The sequence below is a fragment of the Puma concolor genome, chromosome B1 (assembly GCF_028749965.1).
Source record: "Puma concolor isolate L17-30 chromosome B1, mPumCon1.1.hap2, whole genome shotgun sequence".
Taxonomy (NCBI): domain Eukaryota; kingdom Metazoa; phylum Chordata; class Mammalia; order Carnivora; family Felidae; genus Puma; species Puma concolor.
The window spans coordinates 114612186-114622935 of NC_141670.1; the positions used below are offsets into that span (position 1 = coordinate 114612186).

General features: G+C 39.7%; 1 protein-coding gene across 7 annotated transcripts; it reads right to left on the reverse strand.

Annotated features, from left to right (window-relative positions):
- Window positions 1–1419: 1419 nt before the first annotated feature.
- Window positions 1420–10268, reverse strand: GAR1 (GAR1 ribonucleoprotein). 7 transcript variants are annotated; one of them, XM_086704418.1, is made up of 7 exons: window positions 10143–10268; window positions 9258–9464; window positions 7654–7808; window positions 7163–7222; window positions 3560–3698; window positions 2046–2111; window positions 1420–1720 (listed from the first exon to the last, which is right to left on the reverse strand). In XM_086704418.1, the coding sequence occupies exons 2-7, from the start codon at window positions 9451–9453 to the stop codon at window positions 1707–1709; spliced, it is 630 nt and encodes a 209-aa protein (XP_086560544.1). In that variant the 5' UTR covers window positions 9454–9464; window positions 10143–10268; the 3' UTR covers window positions 1420–1706. The 7 variants fall into 7 exon arrangements, with proteins under 7 accessions (XP_086560544.1, XP_086560543.1, XP_086560541.1 ...); XM_086704417.1 differs by lacking the exon at window positions 10143–10268 and adding an exon at window positions 10005–10120; XM_086704415.1 differs by lacking the exon at window positions 10143–10268 and adding an exon at window positions 9912–10118.
- Between the last annotated feature and the right edge of the window lie 482 nt (window positions 10269–10750).

Sequence of the window (10750 nt, forward strand, 5' to 3'; positions counted from 1 at the left end):
ACCCTATGCTTTGGTATGCACAAGTAATTATCTAATAATAAAAGTCACAGAATATATCAGCAAAGTATCTGGATTCAGTCATTCATCTTAAGAAATACAGGACAATTCTAGTATTTTGGACTCTTGTTAACAACCCAAAAAGTAGGTTACAGAAATGGGTTATAATCTAGCATGAAAATTGTTAGAATAAAACATTCCTACCACTTCCCCCCTCCCCATACTCTTATCGTCATGTAATATTACTAAAATTTGATTCTTTGCAATATTTCTTTTAAATCAGTAACTTCAGAGAAATGCTAGATGCACCAAAGTTAACAGTGCAAGCATATAATAGAACCACTAGAGGGCTATATTTACCCGCTGAATTTAATTTTATAACTTGGAATGGCACAGCAGGAAAGGACCCAACATAATCCTTTGCCTTAATTCTCCCAGCTATGTAGAAAATGAAGGGCGGTTGATCTGTCCCAGATCTTACAGGTACCCGTACTCAATTTTTATAAATGTAAACTAATGCTCCAAAGAGTTATCCATACTCTGAGTGAGTCTCATCAGTATTCCAAGATCAAAATATTTTCAAATGATCATAAAGCAATTAACACATAAGAGGAATTCTCCTTTTTAAAAAAAACTCTGGGTTATTGGGTTTTAAGGGTTGGCTTTGGGTTGCTTGTTTTTTGCATTCAGTATACAGAATAAAACAAATTGAGCTTTCTTTGGTTCACAGGTTCATATTCATTTTCTTTTCTGTAAGGGATTATACCTAGTTTTGGCATCCATTTAAATTTCATTTGTAAGAACTGAAGAAAAAACAATTCCGAATTTATCTGCTGTAGATAAAAGCTATATAGTTTGAGTGTGATAAGTACAAACTACTTTTTCATGCTTCATGACTGATGCAGAGAAGCTATACTGGGATGAGGCTTAGAACTCTTATGTATCACTTATGTACAAAAGTGAAATGCAATAAAGGGTGCTGATGTTCTCACATACAAAAGGCAAAGATTTTGAAAAGAGGTGTTAATTATAAATAATGTTAAAGTACTGTTCTACTCACCTACTGTTTTAAAGATTAGCTATATACAGGGCACCTGAGTGGCTCAGTGAGTTAAGTGTCCAACTTCAGCTCAGGTCATGATCTCATGGTTTGTGAGTTCAAGCCCCCGCATCGGGCTCTGTGCTGACAGCTCAGAGCCTGGAGCCTGCTTCAGATTCTGTGTCTCCTTCTCTCTCTGCCCCTCCCCCACTTGTGCTCGGTCTCTCTCTGCCTCTCAAAAATAAATAAATGTTAAAAAAATTTTTTAAAGATCAGTTATATATGTAAACAAATCATTTTTCTATCTGAAATCCACTGGGTCTAAGCTTACTTGTTCCTTTTAACTTCAAAATTAGCTCTGGTTTAATAAACACAGGTCTATATAACTTAAAGAAATAAAACACTTTATTTTAAAAATTACAAGTATGCTTCAAATGAAAACTGTCCATTTATTAAGCACCCAGAGTTCCAAGCATTGTACAAAACATGAAAATACTTGCTCATACTCTTTTAGAGCAAAACTGCTTATTCTGCTGCACTCATTTTTGCATGGTGTTGACATTTCAGTTCCACTGTCGTAAGAGGACCAGATCTTCAAAACTTGCTCAGGAAACAAGTTTCTGATCCATAGAAGTAGATCATGCAGGAAGTTTCTCTGTTAATGTTACACTTAATGTCCTCTTCCTGGTTAACAGAAAATGAAAGTATTAAGTCTACAGAAAAATGAATTTTAATAGGACTATATTCCAAATGTCAAGTTTCAACTCAGCATTAGTTCTTATACTGTTTAGCCAACCGAATTTAACTATCATTCATATTACATTTTATTTTCCCTTCAAAGGGAAAAGCAAGAAAGTGACATAAAATAAAGCTATATAATAGGCTACAGCCAAGAACACCATAGTGTTCTATATACTGGGGAAACAAATAAAACTGAACAGAAACTTTAAAGGGGAGATAATATCAATTTCAGAAATTCAGAGATTCAAAGACTTTTCTTCACACTCACCTCTGAAACCTCCACCTCCTCTTCCTCCTCTGAAACCTCCACCTCCTCTTCCTCCTCTGAAACCACCTAAAAACAGAGGAAATTTTAAATTACCGTACCCTATCCTACTCCCATCAGCCTAACACCCTAGATTACAACTTTCTAAGCAAGTATTCTGTTTTAATGAATTACAAAAGCTGGTTTCTTTAAAATCCTATTTAGCCCTGCTGTTAAATGTAGGAATACCTCAACTTTTGCTCACATTAATTACTTTTTTGATTGAACGAAGGCTTTTTATCCTAAGAACAAAAGGTAGCAGACAGGAATGGTTTCACTCTGGGGATACTATAATAAATACAATATTTAAAGTTAATTCAGCTGCATATGGAGCAGCACTGATGCTCACATGTTGAATAGAAAATTTAAACTTTTGAAGTATCCAACACATATTTGGCCTCCTGTTTGAGTCTCCATTTTTACTTCTTTTGGTTGCTAACTTTGTAAGGAATGATGAATCGTAAGAAGAGGAAAAACCAACATTTCTAAAATAATGGTATAAAAATATAGAAGTTTTAAGACAGATGAGTCAGTTTTTTCAATGTTACATATGAGACTGAATATAGAATGGGAATAAAGAGGAGCTTATTAGATTCTCAAAAATATTTAAGAAAGACGTATTTTCAGATTTCTTAAAGAGATTACCTCCCAGCTATCTGGACCGAAAAAAAAGGACGTTTAGAGTGAAATAATTAAATTAAGAAAGGCAAAGGTGAAAACAGAATTCTACTTTCTGATTCAGTAACAGAAGATGTCCAACTAATTTTCAGCTCCCCTTCCTAAAGCCTACTTTGCCATCATCCTGTCACCCACCCACCACACCACTACTCCCAGATCTAGTCCTACTCAGTGCTGCACCCCACCTTATCCCCAGCCCTGTTCATCATCTAACCCTCATAATGATGAATGTTACAAAAGTTTTGGGAAATACATATATCAAAATGCTGAAATCCAAGCAATGAATTTATTGGTTAAGTCTTTGACATAACATCAGAAGATAGGGGTTTTATTTCTGGGACTGCCAACGGCTCAATTAGGGCAAATTAACTTTTGTTAGCCTCTCATTTCCTCATCCAAAATAAGACTATCACCTAGCCTACAAGGCTCTGCTGAATATTACAGGAACATACATGCGTGTGAAAAGAATACGACAAGCTCTCAGCATAAATTCAACACCCAGTGATATTAATTAAAAAACTAAAATTCAGTCAAGATAATCTTATACTTATAAAATGTTCAACAAAACACGAATAACCCCACAGAGATAAAATCTCTCAAAATTATACTTTATTAGGTTTTCGAAAAGAAAGTCATTGAAACTAAGCATTATTACTATGGCAACCTGCCAAGATATGAAACTAGCTTATCTAAAAAAACAAACACAAGGGAGGTTTCCCTATATACAAAATCAAAGTGTACTGTGTGAACTGGCTGCAGCTGTGAAATCTCATTAGAAATTTCCCTCACAAGTAACTTACCACCTCTGCCACCTCTGCCACCACCTCCTCTTCCTCCTCCTCGACCTCCCCTGCCACCACCTCTTGGAGGTCCCTTCTCACCGGGAGGCCGAGGTAAAAACCTCTGCAGTGGTAGCAGTTTATATGGGTCTATATAAAACTGGAAGTGTAACAGAAACGATTAATGTGATGATTTGGAAAGGAGTACAGTACAGTCATTAAGAACTACACACGACTCAAAACAACCTGATTGAAATCCCAACTCTATTAACTACTGTGTAGCCGTGGGCAAAGACTTAACTTCTTTGTGCCTTAGTTTTCTGACCTGTCAAATGAAGAGAATCAAGTGCCTACCCCACATAGTCTTGGTGAAGATCAAAAGAGTAATGTATAAAAGCACTTCAACTTTGCACACAATAAGCATTACATGTATAGAAATAAAAACCTAGACCAATTCAATCTCATTTCTCTTTAGAAACAGATGTCTTCCAAAAATTAACTACATTTTCACTTTACAGACTTGCCCTAAGAAAAATGAAAGCTTTTAAAACCTTAACATTAAAATTCAAAATAAAGCCCAGGCACACTCGCTATTTTAAGACTTTAATAAAGGATCAAATCAGTAACTATTTGCTGAACATACAAAGTAATAGAGAATATGTATAAACTAAACCCATCCATTATTTGGAATTAAAGAGGTTATTTTGCACAGTAATGAAACATAATGGGGTGTATCTCAATTTTACATAAAACATGCATAAGGAATTTCAAAATGATAAATTACTTATAACAAGATGTCTGAATCCCTCTTTAGACTACCTTATCATTCTTCTTTCCTTCAGAGCCCATTCATTAAAAATAGTACCTAGCTCTGCACTACCCGATATGGCAGCCACTAGCCACATGTGGCTATTTAATTAACAACTAAAAATTCAGTTCCTGAGTTACATTAGCCACATTTCAGGTGTATGATAGCTACAAATGGTTAGTGGCTGTTGTACTAGGCACGAGTTTTCATCACTACAGAAAATTCAATTGGGTGGCACTAGTCTAAAGATTATTATAATAACATAGGCTGGATAAGGAGGGCCCGAACCATAACAGTGGATCTAGAAATGGGGAGAGGTAGAATGTACCAATTTAGCATCTGATGATAAAAAATACTAAATAATACTGTGAGAAAAGGCAGGCATGGAGATCAAATTTAAATGGCTATCACAAACAAATTCTTTTTTTTAGGTCACCAAATGAGAAGCTGGGCTGTCAGGCCCACCTGAATCAGTTCATTTCCCCGGGGATACTTGGCAGGTTTCTACAGCCAGTAGCAGCCCTATGCTAGCAACAGAACACTGTCCCCATCTCATCTCCTATTCGTATCAGGGTTCTGGACCCACTCCACTCGTGCCATAACCTTTTGACCTCCCTGTTGCTAAATCCAAAGAACACTTTGAAGCAACATTTTGCCACAGTTGAGCACTTCCCACTGAAAACACTGTTCTCCTGACTTTGGTTGATAACCACTTTTATGAAACTCTCCGGATTTGCGTCCTCCATTTTTACTAGTGTGACTTCTCAGTCTCCAAGAGACATATAAATTTAGGAGGTACCCCAAAGCTGTTTTTCTCATTCTTTCTTCCCAGATTGTATCATATACTGTCTCTACAATGACAACTTTCCAATTCCGTCTCTAGTCCAGACTCTTCCTTCGAGCTCCTGTGTGAATATCTCACAAGTGCTTCAAACTCATTAAGTCTAAAACTGAATTCATCATCTTCCCCCTACTCCCTTCTTCTCCAGCGTTTCCTATTTTGGTACTGTGGTGACACTGTCCACAGAGATGTTGAAATCACACATCCGAAAGGTGGGGATATATTTTTTTAATTATTTACGTGCGCACTAGGGTGGGGCAGAGAGGGAGAGAATCCAAAGCAGGCTCCATTCTCAGCGCAGACCCCAATGTGGGGCTTGATCCCACAACTCTGGGATCATGACCTGAGCCAACATCAAGAGTTGGATGCTCAAATGACTGAGACCCCCAGGTGTTCCAGGGTGGTGACATTTTTTAACTTCAACTGATCAATTACCAAGATCTATGGATGGCTACTTCCTCTATCTCTCATAAATCCATTCACTCTTCTCCATTTCTACTGTCACTACTACCCTAATCCAAAATGTTACCTCTTCTGGGACTAATGCAGCAGTCTCCGACTTGGCCCCTTCACATACAGTACTAACTGCTTTCCAGGGTATGCTTTTATTTTGCCAGTGGTCTTTTTAAGTATAAACTTAATCATATTCATCCTAATATTTAAAAACAAAACTAAACCTAATGTCTAAACTCTTTCCCATAATCTGAAGGCATTAAGTAACCCAGCCACTGCTTACCTCTAGTCGCTCATAAATGTTCTATGCCCAAGCTATACTTTTGCCTTTTTCAGATCCTTAAATTGGCTTACTGTCTTAGAGACTCGCACTTACTGTTTTCTCTACTTGTAATGTGCTTTCTCCTCCTCTTTGACTAGCAGTGGTTCCAAACTACATCAAAATTATCTTAACTACATCAAAACTGTCCAGGAGCTTTCCTTTTTACAGTTGAATCCTGGTCCTTAACTAAGACTTACTAGCTCAAATTTCTAAGAGTGGAACCAAGAAATACGTGACCTTAAAAGCTCCCCCACATATTCTAAATTTTTTTTTTTTCAACGTTTATTTATTTTTGGGACAGAGAGAGACAGAGCATGAACGGGGGAGGGGCAGAGAGAGAGGGAGACACAGAATCGGAAACAGGCTCCAGGCTCTGAGCCATCAGCCCAGAGCCCGACGCGGGGCTCGAACTCACGGACCGTGAGATCTTGACCTGGCTGAAGTCGGACGCTTAACCGACTGCGCCACCCAGGCGCCCCCCCCCCCACATATTCTAATGAGCAACTAGGTTTGGGAATCACCCCTAGTCAACTTGCAGGTCTCAGCTTCTAGCTCACTTCCTCAGAAAGCCAACATACTAAATTTGGTCCCAATGGTAGCATTTGCATAGTAATATGTATTTCTCCTTCACAGCATGTATCAAAATGTAATTGAAATTATTTGTGAAATCATTTAATATCTGACTTCTAATGTTTCATAATTTAATGTTTTAACTTAGAATGTCTGGTCCTCTAAGATGTCCAATAAAAGAGTTTTACATAAACAAACGTACGCCAGCAGTTATAGAATTTGCTAATATAAGAATGATTTCTGAAAGCCTGTATTAATTACATTTTTTTAAGTTGATTTATTTTGAAAGAGCACACGTGCGAGACAGCAGGAGCAGGGACACAGAGAGAGGTAAAGAGAGAACTCCAAGGAGGATCTGCGCCATCAGCACAGAGCCTGATGCAGGGCTCAGAACTCACGCACCTGACATCGTGACCTGAGCCAAAATCAAGAGTCAGACACTTAACTCACTGAGCCGCCCAGGCGCCCCTTAAATAAATTACTTCTAAAGATCAGTAAGTTCAATGTCTAAAATACAGAACATCTCAATTTACGATATACTGGGGGAGTCTCAAGGGCTCTATGTAGCACTGTCCTAAGGAAGGTCATTCACTTATAAAACCACCGATCCTAGTTATAAGCTTGACTCACCTTCTGCAGTTTTTTAAACGAAGATGCCTTCATATTTTCTGACAATTTAACAGAAAAATACTATTGGTTATATTAAGGAACAATTAAGATCAAAGAAGGTAACCTTCTGAATTCATATGTAATTTTAATAACAAGTTTAGAATATATGGCAATATGTAGGCAAAGAAATGAGTTTCCAAAAGGAAATGAAGTTTTTGTTTCTAAAACTTCTAATTCCACACTCAAGGCAAAGTACCTTAATCCTGTAGCACTTATCCAAATGACAATCATGTCTAAAACCTTCCAAAAAAGGAAGTCACTCTTATAGAGCCTTTCTTTTTAATATATGGAGATACATTCTCCTCTCTTGATTCTCCTTTATGGTCCAATCTTAGCAATACTCTGTCCAATTTAATAAAGCAAGAAGTTTAATTAAATCAATACTTAGCTCCAGAAAAAGCAAATGGTAACCCTTCAAAAAGATCATTGGGCCTTCTAATTAAAAAGGATACAAAATCTCTAAGTTGTCCAAATATTTCATCCACTTTACCAATTTGTTCTTTGTTCTCTAAATAAACTGGAGCATTGAAATAAGGCACCTTATTTTCGTCTGTAGTACATTTACAAACTATGTCATCTTCACAGGGATGCAGGAACTCTCCTAATACTGAAATAGGACAAAAAAAAAAATGTTAAAATATAAAACAGTCTCAAATGATATTGACCCAACATTATCTGGAAGCTTTCTTTTGGGTTCCTGGGATTTCACTTTATCTGTTCTCCTCGGAGGCAAGAAAAAAAAAAAAAGAAAAAAGCCCTAACTGCACAACATATTAGCTTTGTGGCCTGGGGTAAGGCTCTTACATCTCTGCGTCAGTGTCCTCATCTTTAGTAAGGGGCTAAGAACAGTACCAACATTTAATATATCATACTGTGAGGAGTAAGTACAATGATAAATGTCAAGTACTTAGTACAGTAAGACCAAATAACCCCAAACAGATGTTTTATTATAATAACTATCATTACTAAGCACTATACTTACATTTTGCTGTCTCTTTTCTTCTCCCCAGTCCCTAACTGTAAATTAGTCTTTGTTCTTTTTTTTCCCTCCCCTTTTATAACTTCTCACTACCACCTCTTCACCAATGATGCTTCACTCTTTTTCAAGGAAGTGTGGAATCTCAAAAGAACTACCTTTATTTCTAACTGACTGTCACCCCAAACTAAAACACTCATCACATCCTGCAAAACCAACTCTTCATCCCTATCACCCAACCTTAAAACCTGGAATCTTTTATTCCCAGTACTAGCCAAGTTCTACTGAATGTTTCCATTGAAATCTCTCCCATCAAACTGTTCCTTTTTTTTTTTTCCTCACTTCCACCATGGTCACAGTTCATCATGCATGGACTGTTGCGATAGCTTGTGTGCTAGGACCTGTGACTCTAGCCATTACCCTCTACAAACCATTTTGTACACTGATCCAACCTCATCTTTATATTAGACACTCTTCATCCTTTCTCCTCTTTGATGTAGGCTTCTACTGTCAAATCTCTATCTCACTTTCCATAACTTCCATCCCACCTCATTGATAATTACTCCAAAATTACTCTAATTAGGTCCTTTATCTTGCTTTCCCCCCCTGTAGTCTCCCTTCCGAGCAATTTTTTTCTCACTCCTCTTATTTATGCATAGTAATTGAGAGCACGGGCTTTGGAGTCAGAAAACTTGGCTTTGTCTCTCAAACATATCACTTACTGATCACTTATTACCACGACTCTAGCAGACAAACTTAACTCTTAATCACAGTTTTCTTATCTGTAAAATGGGGAAAATAGGAGTAAGCACACAATATTACCCATTTAATAACTTCCTTTCAGCTCAAGCTCAACTTCCACCTCCATGATACATTATAAGTGCTCTTTTGCTCTCTTGATCCCCCCTTAACATTCTACAGCACTATTATAACTCACTTTACAGCACTTCCACACCCCACTCCCCAACCAAGCACTAACTTCCGTATGAGAGCTGCTAGTGCTATCTTTCAGCACGTCATTCCCAAAATTAAACCCACAACTTCCGCCCCCAAGAAGGGTAAGCTTTGAAACCGACATACAAACTACGTGTTCCGGAGGTCCTTGGTCTTGGCCTTTGTTAAAGCCTCCGCGGCCACCTCCTCGTCCAAATCCTCCTCTGCCGCCACCACCACCTCTGAAATTACCGCCTCCACCTCGGAAGTGGTTGTTGCTGCCGCCGCGATTGAAGCCCCCACCTCGATTAAAGCCTCCACGACCTCCGCCTCGAAAAGACATGCTTACTATACCTGGTGAGAAAAACAGTGCGTACCTTTTGGTCACTGTGGCCTCAGGGTACACCAAGTAACCCCTCTAGCCCCTCTGAGCCACGGTCAGACCATAGAGGCGGACAATAATAAGAATAGCAACCTTGCCACCTCACCCACCGCCAAGCCGCCAGTGACAACCCGAAGGGTGAGGAATGTTACCTCCCCATAGCCTTACGCGCGCGGACCGACCACTCACCAGCGTCGTCGCCCACGCTTAGCACCTCCGCCCCCAGCGAGCAGCAAGGTGTTCACGCCGCAATCCCTTCACTCATCCCTCCCTCCCGCACCTGGGTTCCGCGGCCAGCCATTCTCCGCTCCTCCCGCTCCCTACCTCAACTCACCCACGCCACGTGCACCTCTGGCCCCGCCGCGCACACCCACCCGTCCACTACTTCCGTCGTACACCAGCCTCCTCGGCCACCGTACCAGCACAACGTGGGGACGTAGGAGGGGAACGACAAGAAACTCGAACGGGTTTACAAAAACGCCAGTCACCGGCGGAACCCGCGCCGCTGTCACCTTTCCACAACAGCCTTCAGCGCTGGAGGAGCCGCAATACTATCTAACCTCAACCACTAGCTTACGGCATTCAGGTCCACTTTCCTACTGAGGAGCAGAGGAAATGACGTATAATGGTGGCGTCCTTTGAATCCAGACCTTGCCGGAAGTGCCGCCTCGGTGTTGCCCTGGGAGACGGTTGGCGTTGGTGATCCGCTCCCTCTCCCGGGGGTCCGGCGGTTAGAGGTGGCTGTGGACTCGCCGTGAGCCCTTGCTTCTCAGGCTGCAAAATGGCCTCCTCGTTCGTTACCCCACAGTTGTAAGGAGTTTCCAGCCGCGCTCTGGCCCGAGGTGGATCTGGTCGCGTCGAAACCCAGTGCGAGGGCTTCCTGTGTTTTTTTGAGCTTTTTTTTTTTTTTTTCTGGACCCTTTGAAATATGCACGATTGTGAGCTCGACTGGTCCATCCTTTTGTGCTGACTAGTCCGTCCTTTTGTGCTGTGGTTTCACTTGTTAAAGGAAGAAAAGATGCGTGTGTGTACTTTCCTTTTAAAATGTTGTTTTTTCTTTAAAAACATTTTTATGTGATAAAAAGCCAAACAGTTATTTGTCTTTTGCACCGAATAGTTTATTCGATTTGTCAAGTACGTTTTTTGTTTTTGTTTTTTGTCAAGTACGTTTTGAGCACCGACAGGCTGTACGCCATCAATACTACAAGCCCCTCTTTCTTTAAGCCTTGATATCTAATTTCAGCTTCTGGTGAAATTT